Source organism: Nuphar pumila, chromosome 7, assembly GCF_984573655.1.
Source record: "Nuphar pumila chromosome 7, dmNupPumi1.hap1.1, whole genome shotgun sequence".
NCBI lineage: Eukaryota > Viridiplantae > Streptophyta > Magnoliopsida > Nymphaeales > Nymphaeaceae > Nuphar > Nuphar pumila.
Genome location: NC_143255.1, coordinates 29,181,051 through 29,199,119, shown reverse-complemented (window position 1 = coordinate 29,199,119; position 18,069 = coordinate 29,181,051). Strand labels below are relative to the sequence as shown.

The 18,069-nt window shown below is 36.0% G+C and overlaps 1 protein-coding gene across 1 annotated transcript; it reads left to right on the top strand.

Annotated features, from left to right (window-relative positions):
* The first annotated feature begins 5,111 nt into the window (after window positions 1-5,111).
* On the top strand, window positions 5,112-16,477 carry LOC149831690 (uncharacterized). Its single transcript, XM_090012173.1, has 2 exons — window positions 5,112-5,242; window positions 13,894-16,477. The coding sequence occupies exon 2, from the start codon at window positions 14,159-14,161 to the stop codon at window positions 16,043-16,045; it is 1,887 nt and encodes a 628-aa protein (XP_089868299.1). The 5' UTR covers window positions 5,112-5,242; window positions 13,894-14,158; the 3' UTR covers window positions 16,046-16,477.
* Window positions 16,478-18,069: the final 1,592 nt, after the last annotated feature.

Genomic DNA, 18,069 nt, shown 5'->3' with positions numbered 1-18,069 from the left:
CATGAATTTTTTAATCAACTAGTGATCAGGACCTTTTTTTGGCCTATTTTTTTGGAAATTTTTAGGATTTAGATTGAGTGGTGATATATTGTGTTACACAGGTTATATCTAGCTGATATTGTGCTGATGATGTGAGTATATAGTCACTATATTATGAGAACTAATGTGTCAACCATGATTTTCATGATTTTTTTGTTCTTTTCTCTTGAATCTAACCGAAGTGATGTGATCTACATGATTGGTTTTATAAGAACCCACTCTTGAATCATCTTTGATGCATAAATTAGAATTTTTTTAAGGCTTTAAAATCAATGACTTATAATCTTCATAAATATTCAAGCATTCAAAAATCACATTTTGTCATCGAAAATACACGATTCAATGGTTGATTCCTAGCAAATTCACCAAGCCAAGCACATCAACATAGTTGGATTTGCAAAAAAGTGTTGAAAATGCCTATATTTCTAGTTCTCATATTTTAATTCTCATATTCTAGTGACTATATGTAGAGAGAGAGAGTCACCAGGATATGAGAACTAACATGTGTGATTATCATGGATTTTTTTTATATCTTGAATACAATGACCTGCTCTTGAATCATTTGATTTTGATGGATGAATGAGATTTTCTTAAGGCTTTAAAATCAACAACTCAATCTTCATAAATATTCAAGCATTCAAAATTCTCATTTTTTTCATCGAAAATACATGATTCAATGGTTGATACCTAGCAAATTCATCATTCCAAGCATATCCACATGGTTGGATTTGCAAAAAAGGTGTTGGAAATGCCCATATTTGTAGTTCTCATATTCTAGTGACTATATATATATATATATATATATATATATATATATATATATATATATATATAGAGAGAGAGAGAGAGAGAGAGAGAACTGAACATATTAGGCCCCAATTTTCATTTTGCCTCATAGTTTTGAAGTGTTTTATGATAGATCTGAATTGTTAGATGTGTTTAACATGTTTGATTTACTGAAAATTGACTTTTGGATCATGTTTTTTTGACGAAAAAAATATATTTTTATGAGCCAAGAAAACTAATTGGTTCATGCCCATTGATTTTGGATCACCAAAAAACTTGTATACATATCAAATTCCGATTATCCAAAAGCCTGTTCCCACTAAACAAAACCTATAGATCACATCTATGGTTTTAGATGTGAGAAAAAACCCCACAAAAAATGCTATTTTGAAAGAACAGAATGAGAAAGCAGTCAGAACCATCATAAATATATATATATATATATATAGAGAGAGAGAGAGAGAGAGATGAGTAGGTGCTAAATGTTTTTTTCTCTTTCAGTGTTTTTTTCACAGTTCCAACCCCATAAATGTGTTGGACATGGTTGATTTACAAGGAATTCTCACCTTGATCATGTGTTTTTTATTAAAAAAAATGATATTTGGAGCCTCAAAAATTTACAAAGACTTTAGACCGTTGATTTTTTTAATGTTATAAAAACCCACCCATGTGTGGATCAAACACTTCAAGAGTTTATCCCTAAAAAATCAAGTACATAGATCACATTTTTATGGTCAGAATTAAAAAAAATAAAACTGAAAAACTCATTTAGCACGTACCCATTACTCTTCCTCTCTTTCTATCTCTCTCTATATAGTCACTAGAATATGAGAACTGAGAATATGAAAACTAACGTGTGAATCACGATTGCCATGGATTTTTGTTCTTTTCTCTTGAATCTAACTACATGCATGGTTTTATAAGAACCCCCTCTTGAATCATCTAATCTTGATGCATAAACAAGAATTTTTTAAGGCTTTGAAATCGATGGCTCATAATCTTTATAAATATTCAAGCATTCAAAAATCATATTTCTTCATCAAAAATACAAGATCCAATGGTTGATGCCTAGCAAATTCATCATGCCAAGCATATCCACATGGTTGGATTTGCAAAAAAGTGTTGAAAATGCCCATATTTCTAGTTCTCATATTTTAGTTATCATATAGTGATTATATATAGAGAGAGAGTAATGGGTATGTGCCAAATGATACGTGCTAAATGAGTTTTTTAGGGGTTTTTTGTTTTATTTTTAAATTTTGACCTACAAATGTGATCTATGTACTTGATTTTATAAGGATCAGCTCTTGAAGTGTTGGATTAGCACACATGGGTGGGTTTTTATATGGTTCAAAAAATCAACGGTCCATAATCTTTGTAAAATTTTTAGGCTCCAAAAATCATTTTTTTCATCAAAAACACATGATCTAAGTGTGGATACATCGTAAATCAACCATGGCCAACATATTGATGGGATCAAAACTATGAAAAAAAACATCAAAATGGCAGAAAATCCATTTAGCACATCAATTTTGCACCTACCCATATATAAAGAGAGAATAGGTGTTTGAACAATAGGTGCTTGCAATGTGTGCTTGATGGGGTTTTTTGCTCTTTGAGTGTTCTTTTTTACAGTTTTGACCCCATAAATGTGTTGGGCATGGTTGATTTAAGAGGAATCCACACCGGTAACATGTGATATTCGGAACCTTAAAAAATTTACAAATATTTTAGACCGTTGATTTCTTTTAACCTTATAAAAATCCACCCATGTATCGGAATCAAATATTTCAAGAGTTGATTCCTATAAAATCAAGTACATAGACCACATATGTATGGTTAGAATTTAAAACTAAAATGAAAAAAAACCTGAAAAATACATCAAGCACTTATCGCAAGTACCTAATGTTCAAGCACTTACGCTCTACTATATATATATATATATATATATATATATATATAGTAATGGGTACGTGTTAAATGAAATATGCTAAATAATATGTGCTATATGAGTTTTTCAGGGTTTTTTTCATTTTATTTTTAATTTCTGGTCGTATAGATGTGATCTATGTACTTGATTTTATAGGCATAAGCTCTTTAACTATTCGAGTCCCACGCATGGTGGCTTTTTATAAGGTTAAAAAAATCAACGATCCAAAATCTTTATAAATTTTCAAGGCTCCAAATATCAAATTTTCATCAAAAGGATTTCTCGTGAATAGACCATCCCCATCACATTTATGGGGTTGGAACTGCAAAAAAATATTGGACAAAAAAATCTATTTAACACGTATCATTTAACATATTTCATTTTGCACCTACTCATTACTCTCTCTCTCTCTCTATATATATATATATATAGAGAGAGAGAATAATGGGTAGGTGCTAAATGATAGGTACTACATGAGTTTTTAAGAGTTTTTTTGTTTTATTTTCAAATTCCGACAATAAAGATGTGATGTACTTGATTTTATAGGGATCAACACTTGAAGCGTTCTTTTCTAACTCATGGGTGGGTTTTTATGAGGTTAAAAAAAATAAACGGCCCAAAATCTTTATAATTTTTTAAGGCTACAAATATCATTTTTTTTCATCTAAAAGACATGATCCATGTGTGAATTCCTCCTAAACCGACCATGCCCAACACATTTATGGGGTCAAAACTGCTAAAAAAACACCCTAAGGTTAGCAAATCTCATTTAGCACATATTAACTTCGCACCTACACATTTCTCTCTCTCTCTCTCTCTCTCCAAGCATGTGCGTTCTTTGCGAGAAGGTTGTAGAGGACACGACTCACCTATTTTGGCTTTGCCCGGTCGTTCTAGACTTATTTTTTCAAACTTGGGGTGCGCCACCTGTTCAAACTCGTCCGTGCTCCGTTATTCGGGACCTCTTGCTTGGTCCTAGGATTGTACGACACAAAAAAAAATGGAGATTATTGTGGCGGGTTTGGTTGCTGTCAACATGGTGGGTCATATGGACCGAAAGAAACGACATCTTTTTCAGGGGCATCAAATTCGATTTCGGAAGGCTTGGGCAACGGGTCATGTCTGATGTGTATCTGGCTCTTAAGTTACATAGTAGGGGGGAGGGGCTGATCGGCTTGTACTCTGATCTATGCACAATCACCATCTAGATTGTGGTTGTTTTGCTCTTATGTTTCTCTTTTGTCTCTCCCATCCAATATTCTGTTGGATGTATTTTGGTAATGTTGAATGGTGAATGTTCTCTCTCTCTATATATATATATATATATAGAGAGAGAGAGAGAGAGAAAGAAATGGTTAGGTGCAAAATGATATCTGCTAAATGAGTTTTTCGAGGTTTTTTCATTTTATTTTTAAATTTTGAACGTACATATGTGATCTACGAACTTGATTTTTTAGGGATCAACTCTTGAAGAATTCAATTCAGACACATGGGTGGGTTTTTATAAGGTTGGAAAAATCAACGGTTCAAAATCTTTGTAAATTTGTGAGGCTCTAGATATCATTTTTTCATTGAAAACACATGATTCAGGTGTGGATTATTCGTAAATCCATGCCCAAATCTGAGTCCGATTAATAATCCACATGTGGATTCCTCGACCATGATCCAAGTGTGGATTCTTGGTAAATTGATCATGATCCAAGTGTGGATGCAACGCTCCATGTCAAATCCGAGTCCGATTAATAATTTGATGCTACCAAATCCAACTAAAAAGATCCAAACCCTCAACATCTCCAACTACGATGATCATTAATCCATTTGTCACACCCTTTTTAATTTGGATATGGATACAAGTACTAAAGAATCCATATCCACCATCAAATCCAGACCTAGATTCAAACTTAAATTCAAAACTCCCAATCAAATCTCAGGTTTGGGCGAAGGTGTTGACCCCTTTATTCCAAGTTCAACTCCCACCAGGTATGCATGTGCCTTTCACTGGTGGGCTGTGTAAGGGCTTGGGAGTCAGTGAACCCACCTGGAGATTGCCCACTTCGGAAGCATTAAAAAGAAAACGGATGCGATTATATCAAATCCAAACCCGTTGTCTTTCCTCACTACAATGCTCAATCCATCTGTTCACACTCACACCCTTTTATTTTGGGTAACGGATACAGGTAGTTGAGGATCCATATCCACCAAGACCAAGGAACTCACTTAGTGGTCGCATGACCCGTACGGCCTCTATCCAGTCCCCGAACGATCTCTAGAAATTCCAACGACCGAACCTCGTCGGGAAAAAACAAGTCAGAATTTCTTAAATACCCTCATCATTCTCTCTCTCTCTCTCTCTCTTCTGGTTCTGCTCGCGAGCTCCAATTAGGGTTAGGGTTCTGGATACCGGCGGGGGCGACGGAATCCCTCTACCGATCTCACATTTCTCTGCGATCCCCACGAAAAGCTCTTGCTGATTCTTTAGGCACTCAGGTACCCCTAATCTCTTTTTTTTCCGCCTTTGCTCCCTCTTTTTTTTCGATATTGGGTTGTTGGGGTTTCGTGTTTTCCGCACTCGGAGAATTTATGGGGTTCTGAAGGATGCAGTGTGTTCTGGGCAATTGGTATTTGCTAGGGTTGTTGTTATTTTTGCCTTCATATTCATTGTTTTCTTTGTTTTTGCATGGAATTGGACGGTCAGGGGTTTTCTTCGTTGTTTTATTGGTATACAGAGCATTGCTCGCGACGTCGTTAGTTTGTTTTAGGGGTTTTCATGAGAATAGCTCTTCTTTTCTAGGTAGAGTTAGGGTTGGGGTTATATTAAGTTAGATTCAATGCTGTAAGAGAATTTGTTGTTTTAGGGATTGTGCCCATGGTAGTATGAGTCAGAATCGGCCTTTAATGATGTGGATGCAGAAGAGCCCTTCGTTTAGCTTTATGGTATTAATGCGAAAGAATCCTTATTCGGATCTGTTTCTCTGGATAAACAGGGTATTTGAAAGCGAAAGTTCCAGAATTTTTCATTTTTAGGTGTTCGGTTAGCAAAAGATATATAAAATTTCAAATTGGTTTCGACTAATAGTTGGAAGAACAAAAAGATTGAAGCTTTGCCTGAAACAAATTATCTGAAAAGATGGGCTGCCTCTTTCTTTCCCGATTACATCCACTTTTTGGCCTGCTCTCTTGTGCCGCCTTGGTTGTCTACCTTCTATTCCTCCACCCTACGACCGTTTCACATCAATCCTTCATGGTCACCTATGTCACAATGATGCTAGTACGACCCGAAGTGTGACAGGAGCTCGCGACAAGGATAGGGTATGAGGATTTAATTGTTTAATAATAAAGCCTATTTTGATATTCTAACATATAAAATAAATTTTATTAAAATATAATTTAAAATTATTAAAAATATTAAAACAATGTTCATACATGTCCGGGTCATGTTAGTGTGTCATAGCATGTTAGGTTCGTGTCACCAGGGACATGCAACCAAAATGGCATTCCTGTGATAGACTCTCTCTCTCTCATTGAGTTTTCTTGATGGTTATTGTAAAATTCAGGCCCATCTGTTTCTGATCCTTGGAGTTACCACAAGTAAAATCAATGCTATTTGGTTATTTGAAGGAAACTTTGGATATTGTGGGCCAATTATTTGTTAAAATGATGGAAATAACTTCCCCATCTCTTGCTGCACCAAAGGGAGGCATTTCTTTACTCTCAATGACTTTCTTTTTGGTTGAATGAAGAATGGAATTACATTGTTTTATTTTAGTTTTGATGTTTTTGGCACCTTTTTGTGTTCCACATGTTATCTTTTAGCTAAACAAGCTTCTATGATGAGGATTTGAATAATTCATTTTGGGAAAGAGTAGGCAAGAAGTTGATAACCTTATTCAAATTTTCTAGTGTCACTCTATAATTTCATTATTGCTGGTTCTGAGTACCTCTTGTGTTAAGTTGCACTTTGTGTGTGTGTGTGTGTGTGTGTGTGTGGGTGGGTGGGTGGGTGGGGGTGGGGGTTTGGGGTTTGGGTTAATTTAGAAATTACCTTTTGCAAATTCTATTTTTGAATTACTTGTTTTGTAAAACAATCTACTAGCAGTCATAAGATAGTGAAAATCAATAATTTTAGATAAGCAGTCAAACATTCTTTTTTTCTTTCTAGAATTTAAAATGCATACAAACAAGATTTTGCTGTTTAAAAAATAAGAAACATCTAAGGTTTTAAGAACCAGTAAAAATATAAACCAGAAAATTAAATATCTGGTTTTGTTTCCAAACACCCCTAGAGAAGTCAAATGGTCGGAAGATTACCTTTCATCTGGATTGAGAGCCGTTATCTTGGTGGCTGTTGTTGTGTTCAGTTGCTCATGTTATTTTGCTGCAAACAGCAACAGAAAGTTTGTTTCAAAATCTAATCAATCCTAGCCTTCATCTCTCACTTGGGATGGAGGTCTAGGAAAAGATTTGGTGCGAAAAAATATTAAACTATTTGTGTTTCAGGTTTGAACAGGGCTTTGGTTTTCATATCTTTTGGTTTAGAGCTAGGCTGATGACACTATTAGTTGCAAAATTTTGGGATTACCTTTTATCGATGTAGATGTTCTTATATTGCAACGTTGAAACACCAAGCAATAGTGCCACTCTGTAATTAATGAGTTTGGAGACTGACAAAACTATTGCAGACAAGTATGTAATTCTAGATGACGTCTTGGTTTTCTTGATATTAGTTGGGCCCATGTCGGCCTTTAATGAGACAATTCAACCATTCACTGACAAAGGTCACTGTATTATTTTGGGCAGAGGTGGAAATTGTGCCTGAAGTCTTGGTGTTACTTTCCGCTCAAGGAGTTTGAATACAGAATTTAGTTGTCAGAAGACTAGTGTTTTTGTCATGATGTAAATAAAATGCTTATGGTTCTACGGTGTGGATGGGGCTCATGGATGTGCTTCACCAATCAAACGTAATGAGTCATCACAAATGGGAGAATCACAAACATATGAAATCTTATGGATCTACAAGTTATAGCTTGACTACATGGCATATGATGCTGCAAAAAATGGGTTTGATAACAAAAGATATTTTGTTAGGTATGTTAACACCATTTTGGGTACCTTCATTTTAGTACAAAGGTTGGTTAAGATTGTTGAAATTTCATTTTCACATACGTTTTTTGCTTTATACGTGGCACAATACTTATGCATTTGTACATACCATTGACAAGATATCGACCTTGACAAGATTTTTGGCAAGACATTCCTAGACTATTATAGGATTTTTCTACAATCCCAGTATAATATTGACAGTGAAAATGCTATAAACTCTAATGTGAAGAAGAATATTAGGTTTTGATAGTATTTCTCAGTAAAATGCACAAACAGGTATAAACCTTTTGTAAAGAATACAAAAATAAGAAATAAAAAATCATATGTAGGTATAGAATAAGAAAAAAGAAGAGATCATGAAATATAATGGCAGTACCATGCAAAAACCATGATATTTCATAAATATCACTGATATCTATGGGTATAGATAGGTTGATTTATTCTAACAGTGTGTTAAATGCCTCGGATCTTAGATCCAAAGTGATCTAAGATCCTAGGATCTTCGATCAGAAGGTCACAGTGAGGATCTTAGGCTCCATGTTTTTTTACAAAATGAATTACAACATTGGATTTCTAATCCCATGTTTGATTACCAAGATTTTGTGACCAAAATATTGTGCCCTCCTCCACCGAGTCTAAAAACTTCCAAAGCTGATGGACAAGATAAATTTTTTCGTCCTCATACACTTGCATGTACATCTTAACCTGAAAGCTGAAACTAATTTCATGGTTAAAAGTTAACTGCATTCCAAGTAGCGTCCTGCTCACCATCTCTGTCACAGGGACACGCCATTGTGGTGGTGTGTCCCTCACAAGCAGGCAAGCTTGGACACGTGGGCATGGACACTGACAAAAATCATTCAGATTTTATTATCTTTTTATAGTTCTTGGCATTATTTCAGTAAAAAGATATTTTAATACTAAAATATCAAAAAATATATTTTATTGATTAAAAAACCCTGTGCCTTCGTGTCCTATATTTAAAATAAAAGAATTTTAGAATCGAACCCATGACACACATTCTTGTATCCACGTATCTTTGTGACATAGCTCACCATTAATATCTAAGTACGGTACTAATTTGAAATTTTAGCAACTCAGAACTTTATTTTAATCTATGAGAAGATACACATTTATAAAGATACATTCCACAATGATCAGCTGTGTTAAATTTGAAGAACATCCAATGAAAGGCAACAAGGTAAAGCATTCAAAAGATCCACGGGCAGCACCAGCATCAGCTCCAAGGTTGTTGATAGGGGTAAAATGGAACTTTAGATCACTGAGAAAGGTTGCATAATATTTTGTGGGAAAGTAAAGCTGAAAAACAATTTGCAAGCGCAACTTGCAGAGTTGTATAACTTTACATATTTCTATGTACATAAGTTTTCCTGTTCGTATGGTCCACTCTAGGTACGTGAACCAGATCATATTTTGGATAGGCTAATCTTGTTAATTATTACACAGTCTAATTCAATGTAAGAAAAAAGCAAAAAAAAAACTGAGTCTTTGGCCTTGATCATGATGAACTGGGGAGGATCATCATGGCTGGATGAGCCAATGACAATCTCCTGATTGAGCTCATTTGTGAGCTTGTGGGTAGTGCTTAGCTGATCAAATTTGTAACTGAAACTCTTCGTTGTTGAATAATTGTAGGCTAGTGTCAACTCTATGAACTCCTTTTCATTTCTCAATTCAGTCATTTAAACATATCAGAACTAGAAGGTGTCTTGTTATTTGAAGTTCACTTTGAAGCTCATAATTTCCTATCACTTAAATGACCAGGACTTCCACTACCAAATTTGATAGTTAAAATTTGGAAGAATGTGATGATATGTTTGTGAATTTGCCTTACACACAATCAAGTTTCAAATAACTTGATCCTTTAAACACTCAAAATATATGACAGCACAAAATGGCATTCAAATGCTTTACACCACAGAAAGAAGAGAAGTGCTTCAAATGCACTATATTGATAAGCATAAGGGGACAAAAACCCCTTCAACTATTACACATAACAATGGGTTTAAACACCCTTATTTATACAGTAAAGCAGCTAATGAAGAGACGTTGGGCTGTTCCCAACGGCTCTTATTAGAGTCGTTGGGCTTCAGCCCAACGACTCTTTGTGTACAGAGTCAGACTGTCAGTCAGCTACTGACTGTGTACAGAAAAAGTATAAAAAAAAAGAAAATTACAGAAGATAAAAACAAAAATACAAGAATATATGTATATACTTTAAATATATATTTATATACATATACTTATATATATATACACTGTTGTATTACCAAGAGTATGTATGTATATATATATATATATATATATATTCAAGTATATACATATATGTATTATTTTCTAATAGTCTCCCTCAAACTTATGGTGAAATCACCGAAAGTTTGTTTAGTAAAAAATTGAATCTTGGTGAGCATAGTGCCTTGGTGAAGAAATTCGCAAGTTGATATTCTGATGTAACGTAGGGAAGATCAATAGTCTTCTTTAAATATTCTTCACGTACAAAATGACAATCCATCTCTATATGCTTAGTTCTTTCATGAAACGTATGGTTTTGAGCAATGTATATGGAGCTCTTGTTGTCACAGCATAATCTTGTAGAATTCTGAAGATGAATTCCCATATCTGAAATGAGTTGTTTGAGCCACACGATCTCCATGGTAGTAGTCGTCATTGCTCTATATTCAGCTTTTGTAGATGATAGTGATACATTTTGTTGTTTCTTGTACTTCCATGAAATCAAAGATTCACCTAGAAATACACAAAAACCAGTTGTTGAGCGTCTATTATTTGGATCCCCGTCCCAATCAGCATCAGAGTATGCAATAAGATCTAAGGAGGAAGAAGAGGATAGAAAAACTCCCTTATTTATTGTGCCTCTAATGTATTTGATAATTCTCATGACTGCACTCATATGAGCTGATGTTGGAGCGTGTTGAAATGACTGGCTATATGTACATTATGAGTTATGTCTGGTCTTGTAATACTTAAATACATAAGAGATCCCACGAGCTGTCTGAAGGGAGTTGAATTGTCCAAAGGAACTCATCATCGACTCGCATCTTCATTCCAACAGCCTCTAGGGTGTCAATAATTTTATCATCTGATAGTCTCGACCTATCAATAATATCTAAAGCAAACTTGGTTTGTGACAATATGTATCCTCTGTTAGAGTAGGATACTTCTATACCAAGAAAGCATGTTAGGAACTCAAGATCTGTCATTTCAAAAGAATTTTTCAAAACTGTTTGACTTTCTTGATTCCTTCTTTGTCACTACCTGTAATCAACATATCATCAATATATAAAAGTAAGATTATAATACCTGCAGAAGAATTCTTGATAAATAACGTTATATCAGTATAGCATGGTTTAAAACCATATCTTGTAATAACATTGTTAAACGTATCAAACCAAGCTTTAAGTGCTTGTTTGAGGCCATATAGTGCCTTTTTTAATTTAAGTACTTTACCTGAAGGAATTTTCAGTCTAGGTGGAACATCCATGCATACTTCTTCATTAAGATTTTTATTCAAAAAAGCATTTTTAACATCCATTTGAAATATATTCAAATTTTTAATAGCTGAAATAGTTACAAGCATTCGAACAATGGCCATCTTAGCAACAGGAGTACAAGTTTATTCGTAATCCACTTCATATTCTTGAGAATATCCTTTTGCAACTAGTCTGCCTTTATGCTTTTCCAATGATCCATCACTTTTGGTTTTTACTTTAAAAACCCGTCTACATCCTATGGTCTTCTTTCCAATGGGTAAATTTAGAATTTCTCAAGTATTATCTCCAAGAAAATGTTAGAAATATCAAATAAGGAGATAAAAATGTAAGAGATTACTTTATGGAGTTATCTTTCATATGGACCCAACTTGCCCAATTTGAACCCAAATAGAAAGGTAAGTGTATAGAAATGTGAAGAGTTCAAGTTAAAGAAGATAGACTATTTGCTTTTCTCTATGGTCTGAGACCCGAGTTTGAATGGCGGAATAAAGTTGGAGTTGCTTGTATTGTGTGAAAAAAATTCATCTAGGGTGAATTAGAAGAGAAAGAAAAATCACCACGTTATGGAGAATAAGCACACTTTTCGAGGCAGCCTGCCAATGCACGTTTGATCGTGCACCAAGCTTTGATACCATGTGAATTTGCCTTACACACAATCAAGTTTCAAATAACTTGATACTTTAAACACTCAAAATATATGACAGCACAAAATAACATTCAAATGCTTTACACCACAGAAAGAAGAGAAGTGCTTCAAATGCACTATATTGATAAGCATAAGGGGACAAAAAACCCTTCAACTATTACACATAACAATGGGTTTAAAACACCCTTATTTATACAGTAAAGCAGCTAATGAAGAGACGTTGGGCTGTTCCCAACGGCTCTTATTAGAGCCGTCGGGCTTCAGCCCAACGACTCTTTGTGTAGAGAGTCAAACTGTGTACAACAGTCAGTAACTGACTGTTGTACACTGTACACAGTCTGACTGTGTACAGAAAAAGTACAAAAAGAAGAAAAAAAAGAAAATTACAGAAGATAAAAACAAAAATACAAGAATATATGTATATACTTTAAATATGTATTTATATACATATACTTATACATATGTATTATTTTCTAACAATGTTTAGTGAAGTCATTTGGTAATAAAGGCTTTTTGATGGGGATCTTCATCTACATGTTCCTCCTTAGAAGCCTGCCATCGTTCTTTCATTAGCTTATCAGCAGGTCAGTTTTCACAAAGTAGATTGTTTCTCTTGCATGATTGTCTTGGGACACCCAAAGAACTTTATCTGTCCCTCACAGAATTGCAAAGCACAAAGTCATCATCAACCTGCTTCAAGTATCAATCAATATACTTTATTTCTCTTTCATTGCTCGTACAGAAACCAGACAAGTTGCAGTGAGAAGATTACATGCTTATGCAGATTCCGTTTTCATTCCAGATGTGATGTGGGAACCTCTATCTCCATTCAGGAATCTCAGAACATCTGGAGCCAAGAACTGCCCAGCTCTTTGACTTTGGGCAGCAAAACCGTGACTAGGTTGATATTTTCTATTGCCAGGAAACACACCATTTAATGAGCTTCATTGGATGCTCAATTGCAGCACTTTGTAATCATATTTGGAATGTTTGTCTGTACTACTTAAAGACGAAAGAAGCGCATTGGTGCACAAAAATGTCTTGCTTTAGAAACTTTTTAAAAATGACATGTTATTGTTGGGTGTATAAGTCTTTTTAAAAAATGTTTAAAATTTTTGTCATAATGCCCTCTTCATGCACACATGAGAGAGTAAATTGAGAAACATCCACAAACTTGAGAGAGAGAGAGAGAGAGTTTGACCTAAGCCCTCAATAGGTGGTTTTGGATCGTATCATATTAAATCCTATAAATGAAAATAACAAATGTGTGTCACGAAAACAAAAGTGACAATGACGATGCCCATTATATTTTATAGATGCATACGTGGCACTATTTGTTACTAATGTTATATTTTGATATTTGGTGTCATATGTATTGGAGTTTAATTTTTGTTTATTGAGGCCTTACGGTTTGTCACAAGTCTTATTTTACGCCCAGTTGGTTGTACGTTTTGTTTTATGCCACATTTTGGATTATATCCTTTTGAAGATTTTATCATAAAAAAACGTGTCTTATAGTCATTGCCATATTTGACTTGGTCGGGTCTGGGAGAAACTTAAATTTTTACCTATGTCTCCATTCTTTGGCTATGTTTTCTTTCCCTGTGCGTTCTGGTTTTATCAGATTAGTGATGGGTTCAGCTCAATTTTGAAACTAACAAATTTGCTCCTTGAAGAATTTCGGCGCCCCATTCACTTATTATGTGTATCAGCTAGAGGGCATCTCATTCGACTTAAGTTTCTCTTCAGCATTATCCAACTGACAATAAATAGGCGCCTTCTTTACTTGTTAGGACTTCGATCTTTTGGTGGGATTGAAGTTTCTTTACTGCATAGTTCTTACTCTTTCCACCTCTGTGCAGATTCTGGGATAGTTATACCAGCGCCAAACTTGTGGGTATCCCATAAAGACTGGATTTCGTGGATAATTGTTTTCTTCTTGGGAATGTGGGCTTGATTTGGTAGTGGTAGGATGTTCATTGAGTGCATGCTTTCAATACTATGATAGAGGAAGGTTTCATTTATAACCATCCTGAAAAGTATAAGGATTTCATTACATGAGAAATTTTTAGGAATCAGATCTTTGTATGGTTGTGGTAGTGGAGTGGCTATTGTCCTGTGGTTTTGATGGAAATGCTATCTAGTAAGCAACCTTTAACCGAAGATGAATCCTTGATTGACATATCTAGTGAGCAACCTTTTACTGAAGATCAATCTTTGAACGATCATCCTTCTGGAGTTGATCATCAAGCTCTTTCCCAAGCTTTATTGGTAGGCCAGGAGTTTGCAGATGTAGATGCTTGTCGAAGAACACTAAAAGAAACTGCAATAGCTTTTCACTTTGATCTTCGAATGGTCAAGTCAGATAGATGTCGTGTGATAGCTAAGTGTGCGAAGGAGGGATGTCCTTGGCGTGTACATGCTGCAAAGTGTGCAGGCGGCCCAGCCTTTACAATAAGGACTCTGCGTGGAGAACACACCTGCGAAGGAGTTCGTAACTCACGTCATCAGCAGGCATCTGTGGGTTGGGTTGCAAAATCTGTTGAGGCACGTCTTAGAGATGATCCACGGTACAAGCCAAAGGACATATTGAGAGACATACGTCGACAGCATGGGGTCGCTGTTTCGTATATGCAAGCCTGGCGTGGTAAGGAACGTAGCATGGCTGCAGTTCATGGATCTTATGAAGAAGGATTTCGCCTTCTTCCTTCCTATTGTGAGCAGATTAGGAAGACGAACCCTGGAAGTATAGCTTTGGTTGTTGCCACTGGGCAAGAAAATCACTTCCATCGCCTTTTTATTTCTTTTCGGGCATCAATCTATGGCTTTATAAATGGTTGTCGGCCCCTCTTGGAACTAGAGAGGGCATATATCAAAAGCAAGTACTTGGGGACTTTACTTTGTGCTGCTGCTGTTGACGGTGATGACTCAGTCTTTCCTCTGGCATTTGGCATAGTTGATGTTGAATCAGATGATAATTGGATGTGGTTCCTATCAGAGTTGCGCAAACTTCTTGGAGTCAACACAGAGAACATGCCCAGATTGACAGTGTTATCTGACAGGCAACAGGGGATTGTAGATGCAGTAGAGACACATTTCCCAACTGCATTCCATGGATTTTGTTTGCGCTATCTTAGTGAGAAATTTCGTGATGAGTTTAAGAACACAAAATTGCTCAACCTATTCTGGAATGCTGCGTATTCACTTACATCAGTGGAATTTGGAGCAAGACTGGTGGAGATGGAAGAGATTTCAAGAGACTCTGTCCAGTGGATTCATCATTATCCACCTAGGCTGTGGGCTGTGGCATATTTTGAAGGAGTACGATATCGCCATCTTACTTTAGGTATAACTCAACTATTGAGTTCATGGGTTAGTGATGCTCAATACCTTCCAATAATCCAGATAGTGGAATTTTTCCGCAATCGGCTAGCAGACTGCTTTAATGAACACCGTGATAGAGGTATGACATGGTCTACAGTACTTGTACCATCTGCCGAGAAGCATATGTTGGAAGCTATTACTGATTCTCATTGTTATCAAGTCCTTCGTGCAAACGAAGTCGAATTCGAAATCGTATCTACAGAGCGGACAAATATTGTGGACATAAGGAGTCGCTGTTGTTCGTGTCGCCGTTGGCAGCTCTTTGGCCTACCATGTGCGCATGCTACTGCTGCTCTTCTGTCTTGTGGTCAAAATGCTCACCTGTTTGCAGAATCTTGCTTCACGGTTGCAAGTTACCGCGAGACGTATTCACAAATTATACACCCAATCCCAGATAAGGGCCTTTGGAAGGAAAGAGCAGAAGGGAGCAAAGATGGTGGTGCTAATGTTGATATTGTCATTCGTCCGCCAAAGACTCGTCGGCCACCTGGACGCCCTAAAAAGAAGCTTGTTTGGGCAGAGAACATTAATCGAGTGAAACGGATTGTGAATTGCGGGCGTTGCCATCAATCAGGCCACACTCGGAAAAAATGCCAAGCACAACTTCTGGAGCAGATCTCTTTGAGCTGAGGTCTGTTGTAATTGTATCCTCCCACAATGAACCCATCTTCCTTTCTTAACTAATGACATTTATTAAAGATGCATTGCTTTATACCTTCTGGAAGGATCAATCGTTCGGTTTCTTGATGTGGGATTGTTGCACAAGCTCTGTCTACAAGCTCTTGAAAATGGTTGATCAGCAAAAGCTTGAGCTCCTCACTTTGTTCAGTATTTTTCATGTTTTTTGGCTGTTTTTGCTGACAAATTCAGAAAATCTTCTTGGTAGTTTTTTTTTATGGGGGGTGGGTTGTCCAAATAGTAAAGCATGAAGAGGCTATCTATAGCTGTGTAGAAAGATTTGAGGTGGTCTTCTTTTATACTCTGTTGTAATTTAAGGACCTATGTTGATCTTTGGTGCCTCAGTACAGAACATTTTTTATTTTTGTGTTACGTTGGAGAAAATGAAATGGACATGATATGATGAAGGGAAAATCCCATTTACTGCCAAGCTTTTGTCCCTAATTCCAAAAATGGGCTTCACTTTTCTGAATTTTCTGATATGGGTCACAGGTTTCTTATAAACTGCCAAATGGAGAGACCACAGGTTAATGTCCAATATGGGAAACTACGATTCTTTTGAGTTTTCTGTATTGCCCTTTGGATTTCAAAAAATACTTATTTAACCTCTATAGGCTCGATTTAGCAGAGATTTAACCTGAGTTAATGGTCAATGGTAAAAGTAGAACACTCTGTTTTGGCAGTTTCCAGAAAAAAACAGAGGCCCGTGTCAGAAAATTCAGAAACATGAGTCTCCTAAATCAAATTTCCGTATGTAGAATTTTAGATGGCATTGTTTGTGCTGAAGAAAGAATAACCCAATCTCAAAACTGTATGTTCTGCCAAGTTCAGTTCCAAAACTTCCCGGCAGTGTGGATAAATGATCTGCATGATGTGCACAGTGAATCTGCTGTTGTATTTCAGTTGCAGCATCCATCAGCACTGGAGAATTGCTTGCTGGTTTTTTAGTCTCCCATCTTCCATTTACTATCCCTACTCATTTCGGATCTGTGATTTGGGATCCAAAGTGAATCAAACACCTTCATATGTTGAGTTTTTACATTATGCCAATGTTGTTCTTAGCTCAGTCTGTTCAGTTTGAGTATTGCAGCTTTTGATATTCATTGTGGATCTTGGGATTGTATAGGTTGGCTTTACTAAGCTTTTGTTTGCCAATTTGTATAGTGACTGGGTTGACTGATGCACAAGGACTTGAACATGCGGTCCAGTTGCCAAATGCAGAAAAACAGGAAAAATAAAAAGGGTCATGACTCATACCTAGTGCAGTATCACAAGTGGTTTAATTTTTTTTCTTTTAGTTTTTCTAAGAAGCGGCCACCTTTAGTAGGGATGAACGGTTCCAATCCAGAACAGCCAAATAAATCGGCTCATTCCTCTGAATTGGGCATAAGAGACGTCAATATGAGAGATCAGGTCATATTGTATATAACGGGTTCTTTGATTACATTCAATCCCCACCGCATGTCACGCTTGATGGAGATGTGCCAGGGCCCCACTTTCACTGTTCTCAAGGTGAGATGTGTGGTGGTGATTGAATATAACTGTCCATTTATGTACAATATGTCCTGACCAGTCGGATATTGGAATCTCTCTCATCATTATGTAGCTTTCCTAATTTCTCTATCTCATAAGATCCCATGTAAATAGCTTCCCTAATTTCTCTTTCCCTAACACGTCCCCAAAATCCCATATTAGTAGTTTTCTTAATTTTTCTTTATTAAAATATGTTTATACCACAAGTAATTTAATAAATGACAATAAATAATCACCAACACTCTTTTGTCATTTAACAAAATATAGATCGATGTGAGTACTCTTATTAAAAACAAAAAAATAATAAAAAATTTAGTAAATTACTTTCTACCCAAACCATTCTCCTTAGCAAAAAGAATTGTTACAGCACACTTTTTGCTCCCTAATGCCCTCATTGCTCCTTTATAAGTAATATAAATACAAATATGGCAGCTAGGGCTGGA